This window comes from Trachinotus anak, unplaced genomic scaffold (genome assembly GCF_046630095.1).
Source record: "Trachinotus anak isolate AG129_WGS33_773 ecotype Australia unplaced genomic scaffold, CSIRO_AGI_Tana_v1 ptg000012l, whole genome shotgun sequence".
Classification (NCBI taxonomy): Eukaryota; Metazoa; Chordata; class Actinopteri; order Carangiformes; family Carangidae; genus Trachinotus; species Trachinotus anak.
This window is the reverse complement of record NW_027273863.1, coordinates 18721705-18740937: the sequence shown is the minus strand read 5'-3', so window position 1 is coordinate 18740937 and position 19233 is coordinate 18721705. Positions and strand designations below refer to the sequence as shown.

The following is a 19233-nucleotide window of genomic DNA, read 5'->3' as shown; positions in this document are numbered from 1 at the left end:
CGGATTTTTTCTGCAGGGTGAAATGGAAGAAAAAGCAGAGTACATTTTCTGAGACAAACCTTGAGTATCAAATGAGAGACATTGACTTATGACACTCTCGATGAAGTTTGTTAATTTTCACCAAACAGCAGACAGACAAAGTAAGAGACTAGCTGCTACTAGCTAACATAGTGGAGCACTTATACCCCTCAGGAGTGGAGGGAGAGCCAAACAGAGACAAAAGGAAAGTCAAAGCACTCAAGTGGGAGGTCATGTGACTCAGTATAAACCATAGACTGTATATAAAATCGCTAAAGTTGCTCTGTAACTGCTGGGTGTGTACATGGGTAAGTGTTTGCTAAGATTTTTGCAATATCAGCGCTGTAAGTTTCATGTTAATGTCGTGTTTACAGCTCATGGCGCTGAGCTGAAAACCTGTATATATATCTGTATATATACTACTCTAAGTCATTGTCACAGTAAATACGTTTTTATAAAGTATGTACGAATATTAACACATATAAATATAGTTATGACATTTATGACGTTAGCGCCAATTTTAATGTATAGGGTAGGCACAGCTTTAAGGCATTTTCAAACACATTGCACATATAGTAAATGTACAACCACTCCTGTTTAGTTTAGTTTAATTTAGTTTACTTTAGTGACAGGGACATAACAATAGCATTGGTACTGCAACATACAATTACGCCCAAGCACCAGACCCATTGTATTCAGTGTTTATAGCGAAATGCTAATTTTAAAAGTAAAAAAAAAAGTAAAAAAGAAAAAGAAACAGAAAAATGGTAGTATTGTGGACACTGTAGTCATGTGCGCTGTACCTTTACTGGAAATTTTACATTTGATAATTAGAGTAGGAATTATGAGTCAATGAATTATTCCTATAACATGATCTGCGACAATCTTCAGGATCTTGATTATGCAAACAAGTTAGTTGCAGCCATACATATGATGGGTATTTCACTGGCAGATTCCTGTATTTTAAACTTTATACTCTTAAATTTGACCTCTTTTAGGCCAGTAATTAAGTGTTTGACACTGTATGAATTTCTTCACCAGTTTTTATTTGCCTACACACAGGCAAAAGAAAATCTACATGAATAGGGAACTGAACAAATCTAACAGGAAGATTGTGAATTATTAAAACATTTAGGAGTTCCCCCTCCCCTCCACCTGCCTATGAGGGGACATGGACACTAAAATACTGGCTACGGCCCTGTGCACAGCTTGTAATACAAAATATTCTAAAAGAAAATGGGACTCATATTTTCCTTGACATTATGGAGCATGTAAGGAGACTTTTTGGAAGTCAGACAGTTGTTTTTTTTTTTTTTTTTTTTTTTGCTGTCATCCATAAAGAATCATAATCTTGTCATTTCTCTTGGACTAATCTGTGCGACACAGACGGGGGAAATGGAGATTGTTGGTTCAACTTGTGCTCCTGCTGCTGGAGCCGAGTGGAATATCCGAGGCGAGAGTTCCCCCTGGAATAGTTTGACAAATGGTACGGTCTGAGGCTGCTCGGCTGTTAGTCTGGAGCTGGAGATCCACCGGCAGTCCGTCTAGTTTTGGGAAGGAGGAAACAGAGTGAGAGAAAAGGAAGCAAAGTCGGCATCTCCCGTCTCTTCCCGCTCGGCATGACCATGTACAAAGGCAGGCGTCGCAACCAGAGATGTGAGTATTTGAGGCGTCAGTCACTGGAAGACAGAAGAGTTTATGTCGCCAAAGTTAATGCAACCGCATCTGACAATTGGCTTAGATACTGTTAACCCTGACAGTTATTTCTAAGGCGTTTTGAGGTTGAGGAAATAATTCAAAATTATATGAGCCAGCTTTAACACATTTTTTTTATTTTCTTAATTGAGCTTAGATTCCCAATTTACCGAGAAACTCGCTGATGATTGTTGACATACATGCTCCTACTTGCAGTGCTGGTGCTTTTCTGTTGTCTGTCATTTGACTGAAGTCTTTGTCCCCAGTGCTGCGCTCACTGTGCTTCCTTTTCTGTTGCTCAGTATGTGTCAGCAATTGCATGCAAATTGGAAATTTCTAGGAAAGAAAAGTAACCCTTGTTTTTCCTTAAAATGCATTGAGAACTAGCCTACTGCGTTGTAGTGTTATGGGTAATGAGGCAAACCAACAGAGCTGTCAACTTTTTGGATGATTGATTAATCATTTTAGTTATTTTTCCACCAAAAATGGCAAAAATATTTGTTTGTTCTCTCGGGTTGACCAAAAACAAGACATTCGTATACATCTCCCTGGGCTGTGGTGGATTAAAATGGATATTTTTCTCTATTTTTGTGACATATTATGGATTGGTAGAGTAATCAATAATGAAAATTACAGATGAAGCCCTGAAAATCATACAGGATACTCATTAACATGCCAGGCGAAGAGGATCATAATTTATGAATTCAGATAACATCCTTTTCAACAGGAAGTGTGTGAAAGACTCATTTTCCTTTGTGACTTGATCACAAGCAGGAGGGTGCTGCCTGAAGGGCTGATCATTATTTTAATCTATATAGTGACTGTACTTATTTAAAAACTGGCGTGGTGGTCTTCAGAGTGGAAAAGTTATGTATTCAGAAATCATTGCAGAGGTAGGTACCTGTGAGCAAGGTGCTGTATTCCCATCATGAGCTGCTCAGTTGCTGGTTGCACGTGGTTGCTCCAGGTGTGATGTGTCAGTGTGTGTGTGTCTGTGTGTGTGTGTGTGTGTGTGTGTGTGTGTGTGTGTGTGTGTGTGCACCTGTGAAGCACAGTGCTGGTGGAAAGATTTTTATGCATGGTTGGCATCTCTGGGTAAATTAATAATTTATAATGTTAATGAAATAGATAAAAACCGCCGCTTTCCTGTCCTGTTCATCCACTCATGACTTGTTAGGTTTAACTGTGTGACCTTTTTCTGGGGTCAAGACCCAAAGGTTTAGAACCACAGATTTAAATGATTTGTCAAATATCTAAATATTTGCATATTTGTTTTCTGTATATCGACTAAATGACTAATCGGCCACTGTTTCAGGTCTACACAAAAGAGTCTGCGGCCAATGAGGTGAAACACAGGCCAGATGTGTGATATGGGTTGCGACGGTTTCCAGTTGTAACTCCCCGCCATGGATGCCGCTCAGAGGAGGCAGATGTACAAGTAGTTTTGAGCAGGTGGCAGCTGTCAGTTTGTTTTCCAGCTGCTTGCACAGATTAACAGGCGTGCGGTTAGGTGGAAGTGATGGACCAGCTTCAGGGGTTAAAATGCTTCAAAGCGTTGCACTTAAGAACCAAAAACTTACATCATAAGAAAAGATACCAAAACAGAAAAAGGAGGAAAAATGCAGGAGAGATGAAAGACAAAATCATCTTTACCTCAGGCTACGGCAATATGCTCATTATGATTTAATGCAAAAGTCAACATGAACCAAAAATTTGGTTCAAAATTTTACTGTCTGTACTGCTGGTTTGTGTCTTTGGATTTAGGAACGTTCACCTACTAATAGTTGTATTCCCTGTGCGATACGCTGACTCCAGCCGACCTGAAAATTTAGCAATCCCACATCACGTTCTCCTTAATGAACCATAGCTCAGCAGGTCTAATGAAAATAGTTTTATCAGATGCTCAGGAGCTTGGGGATGAGCTGCCAAAATGTGCGCGCTGCCAAAGAGCAAAGTACAAAGAATTCATTAAGGAGGGACAGGCCGTCAAGTAATTAATCCAAGTCCCAGCCAAAACAAAAACTGTTAATGCCTCGAGCTGCTCATCCTGATTGGAATCAGTCGGGACATGATAGATTTTAGATCAGGGCATGTAGCTCAGAGAGAGTTGACACAGTAATTTGAATAGCTGTCAGTGATGTCTGGAGGCTCGCAGGGTGATAGTCTGCTCCCTGTGTATATGTTAAATGGTTTTTACCTACAGTATCTAAGATTTACATTATTCACATTAAAAATATCTGCACTTCATATTGGACTAGTGAAAACCTTAACTTCAAATATCACTTATCACACCTTATCAAATGTAGAAAACCAAATCACCATTTACATCCTTACTGGTAAGACTGAACCATTACGTTGTATTGAGAAGATATTGGTTCAATTTGATATGTGACTTCTAAATATCTCAACAATTATTTTCATCATTGGTTTTTCTGCCATTTAGTTTCTTGATGTTAATTAATTATTGTTTGGTCAATAAAATGTCAAGTAATAGTAAGAAATGCACATCACAATTTTTCCAGCTTTGCAGTTTTTCACTTTCATCAATTTTGGTTTGTGTCTGAAACTTCATCAAAATGGCGTTTACGACATGCTGTCCCAGCCAGTGTATTCCAATGGGGATTGGTTGGTTTGTACACAGGGGTCATAGCAGCAGAACTTCATCCTGAATGTATGACATTGACACTGGGCTAACTGTGTTTCCATGGTAACAAACAGTGATACCTGCTGCTCGGTTGCATCAAATGGCGTGTAAACAAGTGTAAAGCATGGCTCATAGTGTCATAATGTGAGCTTCACTTAAGTTATCCAGCGTCCAATGAGAAGGAAAAGAGTTTTCCGAGAACGCGGTTAATCTGTTATGAGGACATCGTCAGTCGTTTTGTTTGTCCATGAAAACTGTCAGAGTCAGCAGAAATACTGAGCTCTGCCTCATTAAGAAGCCGCAGCAGAACAGGTCTGCACTGCGCAGAGATTTTATGCTAATGTTGAATTTTATGCTGTTGACTGTTGAGTGAACGGAGCTGAGCATTATGATGGGGTTTCTCAGTTAGTTGTTGTTGGTTAGTAGTTTGAGAATAAGACGCCAAACATAGGAGTTTGTCCAAAGAATGAATTTAGAAATCGATGGAAAAGTCTGACTATGACTTTATTCCTTGTCATAGTTAAAGCTTCCCTTTGGAAACTGGCTTCAGACCGGGCCATATTTTACTGCTTATACGTTGAAGTTTTCATTTGTAAGAATAATTCTTTTTTTCAAACGTCCCCTAGTTTTGCCCTTAAATAAAAAAAGCTTGATTGACTTTCCATAATTACTGTACATAAATCTGCAAATTCATTGTTACGAGGTGGATTTACAATGTGACTAATCAAGATAATGCTGACCTCAAGATAATGAGTGTACACACACCAGTGCATGCTTGCATATACCCAGACACACATTTGCAGTGTGTGCTTTCTCGACCTGTCACTCACCCTGCCCTGCTTGAGGAAAACTCACTCTCGGGTGTAATAAAAACAGGAAGCCGCCTGTGCCCTTGAGCCAAGATCAGAGATTATTCAAGTCTTCCCTGTCAGATTTACAGGGTGAAAGCACACGGCGTAGATTGAATTTGCGGCCGCTGTCATGCAGGATGTCTCTTAGTCCCACATTTGTATTCACACAGGTGCCCGGATGATCTCTTAATCAAATATCGCTCACCTGCTCAGGGGATGCATGCAGCAGCAGAGATGGGGTTTGTTATGTGCCAGAAGTGACGGTTTGCTCTGCCAAAAGATTATGTGTAGGCATTAGTTCAGGGAGGAAATGTACAACCACTTACCTCCCAATTATTCACATTACACGTTTCCCTAAGAGGCATAAATCAAGGAAGACAGGGTTAAAAGGCCCAGTTGCTTTGTAAAGTCTTTTCCAATGTATTGTTAGCTATGAGAATGACCCCAGTCAAGAGGAAACTTGCTAATACACCATCACTCAGCTTGTGCATGGCTAAATAGAAGCAGCACAAGGTCTATACACTTATTTAGCTGCTTCTTCCTTTTCATATCAAGCTCATCACAGTGGACTATAATTCAAGTTCATGTGTGTGTTTGTGTGTGTGTGTGCCATGACTCTCATTGCCCAGTATGGCCATAATGACTCCACGCCACTGGAGACGAGGAGCTCGAGGGCAGGCTGAGCTGAAGAGTTTGTATCTAACTAAAATAGACACACACATGCAGTAGCACAGCAACACACTCACAGGTAATTTAGCAGAGCTTCATTAATATGAATGAAGATAAACTGAGAGGGCCCCGAGGTGGTGATGATTGTATTGTTGCAGTGTGTATGGATAAAACTGTTATTGAGCTCAGCTACATCCTTGCTGTCAGAGATGCTCAGTTAAAATGAAACGGGGTCTGGCAGAGTCTGCGATTGATGCCTTCATCTTGTACATAGAAGAGGAGAGACAGCGGAAAAACTCTCCTTTGACCTCTGAGACTGTGATTTTAAAGCTGCTCTAGGCTATGCAAGAATAAACCCGAAAAAACTGTGAGAAGGTTTTGTTGTCTGTTGCTTGGGGCTGGAAGAAATGGCTGAAATTAATTTCACAATATGAATAAAAAGTATTTCTCTGGTGTCGATATATATCATGATATAGCAATTACGTTCTCTGTAAATCTCATTTCAAGACCTATATTTTTCTTAAAAGGGTTTTTATTTATGTTTCCTTGCGCCAAGTTATTGATATTTTTCGACCTCTTTTTCTTTGACTTCGATGTGAATATTTACTAAAATGCTTTTTTTTTTTTTTTTATCATTTTTTGTATCTCTGAAGCAAAACCCAGGTTTTGGAAAGAAAGAAAACTCTATAAAGTTTTACTTACTGATCGAAATAGAAAACTTTAAACCTAACCTTATTAATATTGGAATCCTTACAATCCTTCAGGCTTCATTAATCAATATTGTTATATTAGCAATGGATTAAATGTCTTCAATGTTATGTGAAAGAGTTTTCTTTTAATGATAAACCCACAGAGAATTATCACCTGAGTCTGCAGTTCCCTTCAGAGCTCTGTAAAGTATTTCAGTGTTTTGCTCGTGGTTTTCTGGCCGACAAACTTTCTTCTCACCAACACTTTTCCACAGTACTCCAGGCAGCTTTTTTTCAGTGAAAAAGCTCCAAAAAACCTGCTGTACACTACCTGCTCAGCATCAAACAGAACACAGACAAAGTGAGTGACTAGCTGGTGAACATAGTGGAGCATGAGCAGCTAAAGAGCCAGATATTTCCCTCAGGAGTTGGTGGAGACCAAACAGAGCTAAAAGTGTGTAAATAATGAACTTATTGTATACTATATTGTTTGCTAACAAGTACATGAACTAATACAACTTTAAGATTTTCATTATACGACATTAAAAACCCCATGTCTGATACTTTTTAAGGCAATAGCCATTTAATGTATTTGTAGCATTTTTATGTTACTGGTGGAATCCACCTTTCTTAGGAAAAAAGTCGGTGTTGGACGAATGGATCTTCTCAGCCCATTATAGCTGTAAACAGATTCATAAGTTGCTGTTTCCATGTTGTGACCAAGTAGCCACTCAAAGGCTGTGTGCTACTTGAAGTAGTTGTAAAGTAAAAAGACTTTTACTACTAAAATGCATTTTCTGTCACCACCGTAAACCACAGATGTTGCCAAATCAACCAGGATTTCTATTTAGGAGTAATATTAAGGTTTATAAATTAAAATTAGTTACCTTGTTTGTGTTTTATTTCTTTCTCTTTCTTCTCTTTTTATTTTAATTAACTTATTTTGCTTGTAATTTGGGCATCAGCCTGTGATTCACAGTCTAATTTCACTGTATGAATCAGGTAATAAAAATACTCCATGGTTCCTGCTGGTACTGTGCGGAACAAGGGAATAACAATTGGGGATTTTCAGAAAATAGGATAAATCATTTTTGTAAATACTGGATACCTCTGGGGCACTGGAAAATACGCTGCCTACAACCTACCAATAAAGTAGATATAGACATTTTTTTATGAATAAATTCCCAGAGCAGGTGCTGATGGCACATCTATAAAATTTGAGCTCCAATCTTTTAATCATGTACTCTCCTATAGTCATCATCATAATCTTTGTTTACAACAATAAACAACTTCTATTCTGTATTACACAGGAAGGATGTGTGGCTTTTTATCCTTTAATTACACAATAAGTACCAGCTTGTTAACACCTCCCCAAAGATACCCAGTATAGTTTAAGTTATTTCTCCCTTTCTCTAAAATTCCCATTTGTTTCTCCCTTATCCACATAGTCTTGTTTTCCTCCACTGTACCGACATTCAAGTAACAGTAGGAACCAGTAAATATTTTATTGGTACCTAATTCATACAACTAAATTACACCGTAAATCGCTGGCTGTATTGGAGAGTGTTTCATTTTTGTCAATATGATTGTTTCCACTGAAGCGCATATGAAGTAATATTTCTTTATTAACCTATACTTGTTTCATATTCTTATACATAAACTGGAATATGGAGCTGGAGCCAATAAAAATGTTTACCTTATTGGCACTGGGTAGTCAGGTGTTAAATGCCTCCTTCAAATGCACTTTGACAACATTGACTCATAAGCAGCATATTCCTCTGCAGCTATAACATTTTAACCAGCGCTGAATAAGAACAGCCTCTCAGGAACTGAGAGGACGGCCAATACTTTTACACTATCTATGCCTGACTTTAATCTAGCGTGTGAATTTGTCTCGATGTTATTCTGCTGTGGCCATCCCGCTCATAATGGCTTCAACATAAAGTCGCTTTTTATATTCCCTCTCAGTGCAATGCTGCATTCAGTTTACAGTATCAATCAAGTCCTAAGTGGCTATTGCTTAGCAACACAATCTCTTTCTCCTCTATCTCCAGCCTCAACTTTTTTATGAGTACACACTCAAACAACTCTCACACACACACACACACACATTTTTGTATATGATTAGTATAATGACTGTAATTAATCAGATGCTCGGTGTGTGTCTGTCGGGGGCTGCCGAGGGTTGGGGGTGTTGTGAGGTGGCAGTGTTCATTTTACTCTGCTTTTTACTGCTCTGCTCTCTCTTTAATGACCCTAGCAGGGGACCAGAGGAGAGCAGACTTTACTATGTGAACCATTCCTCACATCTTCCTGGAGCCTAATGATAATGAAACAGTGGTCCCCCTGCACCTGAGACCCACTGATACATCCCCAGTCCATTAGTCCATTAGGGAGAGTGAGGAGGGAAAAGAGGGAAAAAAGAGAAAGGGAGAGGGAGAGAAAGAGTGGGCTTTAAACATCGCACCGTGGGTGATCTGCAGACAATGTGATGGAAGATGCAGCTGCTGGAGTGTGTGTGTGTGTGTGTGTGTGTGTGCGAGAGAGAGTGAGAGAGTGAGAGAGAGCCAGAGGTGTGAAAACAGAAACAAAGAAGAACAGAGATCTTGTTTACTGTTGTCTGAGATATTCCTCTTTTTTTTTTTCTTTTTTTTTCTCAAATCAAGCTCAGCGCATTAACATCGCTGCTCGGGATTTCAGTATCAACCACTGCAGCGCCTTCAGCAAACAGACTCGATTTCAGCTCCTGTCATGACATTTGCCACAGTGTGGTCCCCAGGGCAGTTGATGCAAAGCTGATGTTTTGTCTGTGCAGCGTTTTTGAAGCTGTGAACGGGTGACTCATCCCCCACGCAGGGATCTCTCCTGCTTTTGTCAGTGCGAACCTGCGCGCGTGTGCGAAGGCGGTGTTTGATATTTGTTTGTGTTTTTGTGTATGACCTTGAGCAGCACTCAAGGCTGATTGAGCTGAGTTTGAGCACCAGCAGTGACGACAAGCTGACAGACTAAACCAGTGATACCAGCCCGGATTAACGCACAAGGGCTCTTGGCAGGTAGAAGTGGCTGTCAGTCTTAAGAACAGCCATGAGATGTGTACAGAAAGTGTGTACAGATGAGTCACAGAAGTCCGCTAATGCGTTTGAAGGGGATTTTTACTTTTGTTGTTCTACTGGGTGAAGAACGCTGTACCAGCATTGACTTGAAATTCTTTTTTGCACGTTGTCTCAGTTTTCTCAAGGCTGTTAAAATCCCTAAAAAGTTTTCAGTCTCTCTGCTCGGCCCTCCCTGCTACGGGCCTAACTAACAAATACTTCCATCAAAAGTTCATTCATTTAAAGAAAATTTATTTATTTATCAAGTTGCAACCAGAAACTGCTCAGACTTTTAATTGTCAGCTTAATAATATAATTCATTTAATTTACTTTTTTTTTTTAATAGTTTCAGCCATAGCCAAAATTCTCCATCTTACCGTTCAATTTATGAATATATCATTTTGTTAACATATGACCTCCTCCTTAGTTATACTTCCTGACTCATTTTTAATATATGTCAGACATATCATATTACTTTATTGTATTATTAATTAATTTTCAAAAAATTCCTTAGACATCTTTTCAGAAATGTTTGAGGTATTATAGAGTATTGACAGAGAAACGAGCAACAACTTTGATTAAAACCCCAAACTTTTGTGCTTAATAATTAATGTACATACCTAACCGAACTATGTGTTAAAAATGCTTATTTAGGTCAATAACTAAATCAACTCAGATATTTCTAATCTCATCGTATTACTTAAAGCAACGATAATCACAGTGCATTAATAAATAGATTTTACATGTTACTATTTTCCCTAATATTATAAATTTATGTAGTCTTTTCCCCCCAGGAAGCCTCTGTGGAAATTATTGGGAAATTATTACTGGGAAAAGAAAGACCCATAAAATAAAGCAAATGAATCCAGTTATTTTCTACTGTAACCGAAAGAGTTTCTCAGTCAGTGCACAACAGGTCTGGTGAATATGCACAAATGTGAAATTTATCTATAGACAAGCACACATTTCAAAACATATTAGCAAAGGAAATTCCTCAGGTAATCAACAACTGCTTATGAATTCAACACAAGTTATTAAATTTATATAATTGTCTCGGATCGTCGAGGAAGTTCTTGTGGTAAAACACTGATCTATAAAACAAAGTTTTTCAAATACATGATGCATCTGTTTATAAACACTGGCAACATTTTAGTTTTAGCTTAATTAGGAGTTTCTGTAAAACATTTTTGGTTTATGTGCATGTAACAAAAGGGTGCTGATATCAAACAATACAATATTTCTACATGTGTATCTGTTGAATATTCAGATCCTGGGTACATTTTGTTCAGTATATGTCACAGCAGCGTTGTGTTTGCCTGTCTTCAGTGATTATATTAAATTATATAATTATATTATACAAAACATAACACACGCTGTCAACAAAACACACCTGTCAAAACAGAACAGACTGTACCGATTCTACTGTCTGTCTAGTGAAAATGTGTTCGTGCTTCAAAGGCTGACTTTGTGTTCTTTGTGCATGCAAAAACATGAAGACCACTGTATTCATGTTTTTGAACAGTATTAAGGGCTTCGATATCACAGTGAATGTGAAAGGCTGAAAACCTTTTGCCCAGTGCTGCTTGGGTAACTGAAACCACCACCTGTTTTTCTAAGAATTGTCTGGTGCTGTGATTTCATAATGACCATGTTGTGTTTTTAAATTTTTAGAGATTTTGAACTGTGTCATTGTTTGCATTAGGGGTGTTGTTGATGCATTTAGAAAAACTGTTGCAGGTGCCATGTATATTATGCTTTTGTGTGTTATATTAAAGTATTTGCCATGATAATTGTATGGCAAGATAATGTAAAAGCAAAGCAGAAATCCTGCCATTGTTCATAAGCCACCTTCTGTGAATCTGCAGAGTTTAACTGCAAAGATTTAGCCCTGTGTGAAGGAATGCTGGAAAAGTTCCCCACATGAAATCCAGTTCTCTAAGATGGAAAAACAAGTCTGTCATTTCAGCCAAGAGGTGAAATTTAGAAGACAGTGAGAAATGATTTAGGGGAATCAGCCCTGCAGCCTTTGCCAGTGACGCTCTTCCTCTAATCTCACCTTGCACTGTCTTTCCCCTCAAAAGGAAATGATCTAATTAGCTGCTGGGATACTGAGAGTTGCTTACTGAGATTTTATGTGTCACTTTTGTCTGAAAATATGAAATTCTGGTTATAGTGAGTTTGATGTTTTCATAAATGGAGATTTTGAGAATAGGAACTTGAATGTTGGAACAATGTGTGGAACAGGGCTGCAATTTTTTTTATTATTGATTAAAGGCTAGTTTAACATTTTTCAAGTCTGTCTTAATACAATAGTTACATTTTCCCTGTCCATAGTAACTGTAAAGAGATCTCTGTCTGACGCTATTCCAATGTAGGACATGAGGGACAAAATCCCTGGTCCTCTTTATGTTTAAAAATACATACAAGCTAATGTGAAGCTTCAGCAGACTCCAGTGGGTATCTTTGGTTTTAACTCATTAGATATCTAATCATATTTTCAGGAACTGCAAATTTATTGGTGTTGTGAAACACCTTAATCATTGCTGCAGGCTTCAATATGAACATTTCTTCAAAACGCTTGCTAGTTCCAGCTGGATCATTATCACCACACTGATGTTCATTTTGTTTCCAGACATCAACATGGCAGGAGAGCCAAAACCATACAGGCCTAAGATGGGCTCCAAGAGGCCTCTCTCGTCGCTCTACAGGTCTGTGTGAAATGTGTGTCTTATTTTACTGTATCAGTCTGAGATTGCTTTGCTGACCTACTTTTCTCGCAGTACCTTGTGCTGTCTGTGAAATATGTGTTTATGATCCTCAGTGGCAGGCCAGGTGCTTGTGGAGAAACAGCCAGTTCCCCACTTGTGCTATCTTAGTGTCCGTTGGTATTACACATTTAGCTCGCTCTTGACATTTTAAAGTTTTATTGGAAGCAAAGAAAACCTCTTAAAAAACCCTTGACAGGTTGAAAGAAGTACAAAAAAAGCTGGAGCCAGGAGACAGTTAGCTTAGCTTAGCATAAATGGTTAGAAACAGGGGGAATGTGCCTACAAACACCTCTAAGGGTCACTAATTAACACTTTATGTCTTGTTTGTTTAATTAGTACAAAAAGTGTAAAAATGACAACAGGCCTACACTTTTTCACTTTATTGCTGAGCGTTAGATGAGAAGATGAGTAAATTTGAAGCCAGGTTTTTTTTGCTGGTAAAACCCTGGATATGATGTGACTGGTTGGCTCTCCAACCAATCAGAGAGCTTGTTACATCTCATGGCCAAATGGGATTGTTTAGCCTTTTTACAACTCCTATTTTTAATGCCTTTTAAAATCTGAAATTAAGTAAATGCTTTATTGCTTTTCCTGTGACATCGCTGGTCCTTTGTGTGTAGGTACTTATGTTTTAATTTTCACTTAGTCTTCTGGCAGGATTTTGTTTCTGCCCAGGCTACACACACTCGCGCACGAAATGAACCACACCACTTTAATACTGTGACATTAAGATGAACATAAAATTTTCTTTTATGTTCACAGCGGCTACGAGTTTGACTATGACTACTACAGAGACGATTTCTACAGTAGGTATGTGAAAAAGATTTTGTTAATGGTAAATAACAGCACAGGGTGTTCTTTGTCTCGGCACTTTGTCTTAACTTTTCATATCGTTTTCCATCTCTTTTCTCCTGATTTTTGCCCTTCAGTGTAAACCCTCCTTTCTTCCAAGACAGCTACTTAGATAAAGATGAGTTTTTAGCTGAATAGCCCACTTTCCATCTGAGGCAAAGTAACTACATTATCATAGGCATAATGAATGTCATATTGGGGAGGTTTTTATTCCTCTCCGTTGGGCTTACTAATGACGCTTTTATCCGCATAGGCGAGTACTGAATGTCAGATAGTCCCCCGGCTGGTCATTTGTGCTGGCAAGGCAAAGAATGCATCTTTCTTCTGACATTCATTGGTTTGTTTACTTCCTCTGCTTTGCAATATCCCAGAGAGTCGATTCCTTCAGCTTTGAGTCATTATTGCTATTTTAGCAATTTGATATGTCATAGGCAACAGGGAACAGGATTTGATTGAATGGTCGTGGCATTGTTCAGTATGTACAACCGTTGTTCAGACATCTTTTGCCGCATGTCTATTAGTTGCTTTGTGACCATTTCTTGTCACTCAAATAACAACATTTATGCACCACAGAAATGACTGAAAAAAACAGCAACTTGATGGCACACTTTGCTGTTTGCTTTCCTTTCTCTTTTAAAAAAAAATGTGTTTTCTGCACTGTAATTCCTTTGTAACATTTCTATTGTTGCTGAGATTGCTGCGACTTTATTTTTCATGTGTCCTCAGACTCTTTGAGTACCACGGCCGTGTCGTGCCCCCGACCCGGGCTGTGATCCCCATCAAACGTTCGCGACTAGTTGTCCCGTCCACACGCAGAGCCAAATCCTCCTTTCCAGTCAGAGCCTGTTCCTCCTCTTCCTCCTCCTCTTCGTCCTCCTCTCGAGCGCTCAATGCTGGCTCTTCCGTCACAGGCCCTAAACGTAAGTTCTCTTTGTCCCTTTTCGTTCCTCTAGTTCACTTTTTCCTGCTCTGTTTACAGAGACATTCTGGTTTATTACAACATAGGTATTTTTTGTGGTTTTGGTCATTATTTCTATAAGATATAATAAGAATCTACTCACCAAAGTAATTGCTGAGATTTGGAAACATGGCAACATTGCTACAATGTCAGGGCAAAAAAACACGAGTGGTAATCCATCACAGTCCGACAGGTTTCAGACTGCAACTAATGATTGTTTCATTATTGTTTAATCTGCCAATTACTATCTTGATTAATTGATTAATTATTTAGTCTATAATGGCAAAAAATAGTTTAAGAAAGCCACTTTTAATTTTCCAGAGCCCACAATGAAAATGCTTGTTTGGCCAACCGACACTCCAAAACCCAAAGATTGATTTATCATATAGTCATATAATAATGTTTGCCTTTGTCTCTTCTTCTTTCTGCCACATTCCAAGATCTCAGTCATTAAAGCTGCTCTCATCAGTATATTGTATAAAGTCAGTGACTAGCTGGTGAACATAGTGGAGCATTTAGCAGCTCACGAGCCAGTGTTAATAGCTTGTTGAACTACTTTCCTCGTGATGCCAGCAAAATCAATGAAAAATCAATCAATGAATGCGGATTTAAGGTGCTAAATAAAGTGTTATTGTTGCAGAATGGTGGCCAAAACTCCAGAAATATGATTCAGATTGTATGAAAGTGCAAATTTTCTTCAGTTGTTCTATAGTTTGACAGATAGTCATCAGTATTCTCCCCACAATGCAGCACAGTGAAATATCACAAACTTTCATCCCCATGCCCTTTCACTGATTGTGCCTCAGCCACATTTCTAGCAGTGACCTTACCCTTCAAGACATTTCAGAGCAGTGCAGTGTTGCAGCTGTTGCTGCTCTAACTTTGTCTGTTTCCTTGTCAAACATCAAATTAGCCATGCTTTCTTAACTTTATTAATGTATGCTCTCAGTGAAGACAGACCAACTCCTAACAATCAAAAAGGAGCTGTCACAGATCAAGACCAAGATCGACTCACTGCTGGGAAGGCTGGAGAAGATTGAGCGACAACATCGCTCTGATGCTGGTAAGACTTGACAGAAGAGACGGAGAACCTGTCTGTTAGAGGGGTATGCATGTACGCATAGGGAAAAGACAGAGTGCTCCCTATGTAGCGAAATAAAAGATGCAGAGTCTTTGAGGAAAGAGGACAAAGGGATATTGAAAATATTAAAAGCTTATAGAGTGGCTTGTCTGAAAAAAAAGCTCAATTCAATAAATCCATTATGTTCTGATGTTAACTGCCAGTCTTTCTCTGTCTCTCGCTTTCTCTCTCTCTTTTGCCAGAGATGCAGAGGAAACAAGAGGAGGTGTGTGAATGTCTCCATGGTGATGCAGCAGACCACTCCGGTGGAGAGGAAGCGGAGGGGACAGCCGAGGTGGAGGCAGGGGAGATGACGGACGGGGGTGAAGACGACTTTGAAGATGAAGGCACCAGCGATATGGTGAGCAGGCCGAGTAACCATTTCCAGTCTCAACAAGGACAGAGTGGGGTAATTGAGTTCCCCTATCTCTGACGTAAATGCAAATGTGTTCAGCTGGGTTGAGGTGTGATGCATGTCCAATCATGGACTTGTAGAAGCACCTCTGAGTGTGAGGGGTGTGTGCTTAGTCACTTTACTGTGTGTGTGTGTGTGTGTGTGTGTGTGTGTGTGTGTGTGTGTGTGTGTGTTGTTTACATTAGCTGTACATCTTAGATTACCACAAAGAGTGGAAACATGTAGTAAAAAATTTGTTTTTACTTTGGTTTTGTTCAGATTAAACAAATGAGATATAACATAATAGTTAGGGAGATTTAGATGTGCTGGTATTATATTACATTGGGACAGAGGCAGGCTTGCTGTTTCCTCATGTTTCCAGGCTTTGTGCTAAGCTAAGCTCACAATGTCAAACTATTCCTTTAAAGGATACATTGTGTCCTAGTGTGAACCACATTTATTTCTCTACTAATAACTAGATAAAAAAAACTAGATACACAATCAATAACTAGCGTCTCTACTGGTACTAAGGTTGGTTGTTATAATACAACGCGTTTTTGTCTGTAGTGTAGTTTCGTAATAATTTCCTACAGGAAATGAGAAGGGTTTCTTTCTTGTTATTTGGTACTAATTCAAGGGAGGATAGTGTTACATTTCCAGTCAGTTCTTGATAATTGCTAGCACAGCCTATCCAGTCTTTTAGACAGTTCACATCAGGTCAGCTGAACATGAAAAATGTGAGATTTGTGAACAGGCAGTGTATATTTCTAAAGCCAAAACCATTTCCTAAAATAGCTGGACACTGTAGTTCATCGCAAACATTACTCAAACAGGAGTAAATTGTGTATTTTTAGGGGGCTATTTTCAACTGCAAATCAATACACATTTGGTGCTCTTGTGAGACTGCAGGACAGTGTTTGTATGGCTGACTTAAAATTAAGTTTCAGAGTTATGTTTTTTGTAATGAAGTAGCACATCACTCATTGCAACAGTGTGGCTCACTGCTGTGTTTTTTTAGTCGTTTTTGGACACCCTAACCCTCAGAGGAAGAAGATACATCAGGCTTTGGATACACAGACGATTCCTGTTAATAGGATCTAATTGTTCTTATTGTTAGTTTTGTTCTTTCTGTGGGATTTGTTGACAATAGTTTACGACCAACCATACTTTTTTCATACAATCTGACTGAGAATGCTTTTTGCTACTGAACACTTTTGACATACTTTGGTTGGTACTAACTAATAAAAAGTATTTGGTTCAATAACCATCCATGCTCGTTACGTTTTCTAAGAGTTGGGCAGACTCTGGCACTCATATGGTTTATTAGATTGATTAACCCATTGATTATTGGTCATCATTAAAGGCTTCCTCCAATAGATACCAGTTGCATAAAACTTAAAATCAGCATGTATATCAGCAAACCCATGTACTGTATACATGTTTTTTCTTAATGTTTCCACTTATAAGTATGGATGACAGTGTATCCCACTAATGTCTACACTGATCTCATAATCATTTTTTTTCTTGTATTGCAGATAGAGAACCACATATCAGACATTGACAACTGAGTAAGGTCAGTATTTAATCCTACTCTTTTGCACAATAGAATTCCTCATTTACAAGGAAACAAACCAATCACTGTACAGCATACGCCGTCTACAATTTCATTTCAAGAATGCCCAACAATTTATAGACAGCAGCAACAGCAAATCAAAGCAATCTGCAGCTTGTTTGTATACTTTCAAGCAGAGCGAGAGTGAGAGAAACACTGCTCATCACCTTCCAGTTTAATCCCCCACTCTGTTCTTCTAAATGGACTGTCATTCTCTCCGTCTGGGAGCGCATGGAAAGGCAGCTTCTCTGCAGTTATCACTGATGACTGTCTGAACAGCCACAGAGATAGGACTCCGTCTCATCCGCACTTTCCATCAAACGACATTTAAATCTCCCCTGATTTTCTTTGTATGAACAAATAGCTGTGAGATTTAATTTGCCTCTTGGCTGACATTCCCTCCCTGCTGTCCTCAAGTGCCCGATAACAGAAATCTTTTTCAGGTGCTCTGAACATGATAGATTGTTAAGTTGATGGCATAATGAACTGTTTGTCCTCGGGTGAATATCTCAGTCAGCAGTTTCAGGTAATATCAGCTCTTAGTATTAGTTTATTTTAGTCACAGCCCCCACCCACCTAACCTGAAACTGCAGCCACATTTTCTCCTTAAGTTTTCTGTGAAAGACAGAATGACAGTAACAGTGAAGTTTCACTGCAGTGTGTCTGTTTTTTCATCTTTTTTCAAGTTGGGAGAAAGGAAGCCTACGTTACATGAAGTTGGGAGAACACATACCAGCACTACCTTCTTGATCAGGGTGTATTTGAAATTTAAGGAAAGCAGTGACAGCAGAAAGAAGAGTTTTTCAAACTTGTTTGTTGATTGTTTGGCTCATTAGAACATGACACTCCTGATGTGTAATTTGATGAAAATGCTGGTTATGAATAGTCTCCAAACTACTGCAAGATCAACTTCAAAGAGCAATCAATAATTTCTCTTCAAACTGATTGCCTTTCTGAAAAATAAGGACAATACAGTATATTGTGTGCTTAATATATTACGGTCTGTATTGTGAACAAAAATACAATTACGTGATCAATCAGATGAACCATGAGACATGACAACTAAGATCCTTTGTTGTACTGCAAATATATGTTTGTTCTGTTTCTGTGCATTGAAAACTGTAACTGAGCCACAATGCTGGCAGAGAGCTAAATATGAATGTATGAGGAACACATTTTCTTTACACTTGATTATGTGATTTGCTTAATTTGTACATTTTGCTGAAATGTACAGTATGTAATTTATTCACAATGTCTCCACACAGTATTGTATGCATAACATGTTTGTCATTTGTTATACACGATAAGATGCATTTTAAAATTCTGTTTACAATCTCTTTATGGTAATCAAAAGATGACTATTTTTTACTATCAGCATGTTAAAAATGTGGCTATTATGGGTTGTTTGTATTCATTGCATCTGTTATAGCTATGGATGATAACAGTTTTTGAAATAAACATGTCCCCCCCCCCAAAAAAAAAAAAAAAAAAAGTCTGCCTCAGTGTTGTGGCTTTTGACAAAGAAAACAAAAAAACAATATGCAGACTGTTTCAGTTTCATTTAAATGGCACTTTAACTTAAGGCTTGCAAAACAACTTCAGCTATCTTGTTTTTTATTAACCTCAGATGACATGAGAAGTACGCTTTGTAAAGTTCATACCTGACTCAAATTGAAGTTATACAGTACCTGTCAAAAGTTTTTCATTTTTCTAGGTTTTATTGAAATTGAAGCAGTTCAAGTCCAGTGAATAACCTTAGATGGTACAAAGGGAAGCAGTAAACTGCCCAAGGTTAAAAAATAAATAAAAATACTGAAAAAGGAACTGAAAAAAATGTGATTTCATACAAACAGGCCTTTTTCAGGGATTAA

At 38.5% G+C, this 19233-nt stretch overlaps 1 protein-coding gene across 3 annotated transcripts in view; it reads left to right on the top strand.

Moving 5' to 3' along the window:
• LOC139629228 (RNA-binding Raly-like protein) overlaps positions 1 to 18701 on the top strand; it is a 39128-nt gene extending 20427 nt beyond the window's left edge. For 2 of the 3 annotated variants that reach the window (XM_071491738.1, XM_071491737.1), the window contains 7 exons: positions 12291 to 12366; positions 13189 to 13236; positions 14005 to 14198; positions 15186 to 15299; positions 15560 to 15717; positions 17286 to 17323; positions 18049 to 18701. In XM_071491738.1, the coding sequence (XP_071347839.1) occupies positions 12291 to 12366; positions 13189 to 13236; positions 14005 to 14198; positions 15186 to 15299; positions 15560 to 15717; positions 17286 to 17318 (623 nt within the window). In that variant the 3' untranslated portion in view covers positions 17319 to 17323; positions 18049 to 18701. Of the gene's footprint in view, positions 1 to 433; positions 1675 to 12290; positions 12367 to 13188; positions 13237 to 14004; positions 14199 to 15185; positions 15300 to 15559; positions 15718 to 17285; positions 17324 to 18048 lie in introns of those variants that run through there. The other variant, XM_071491739.1, reaches the window with a different exon arrangement.
• The last annotated feature ends 532 nt before the right edge of the window (positions 18702 to 19233 follow it).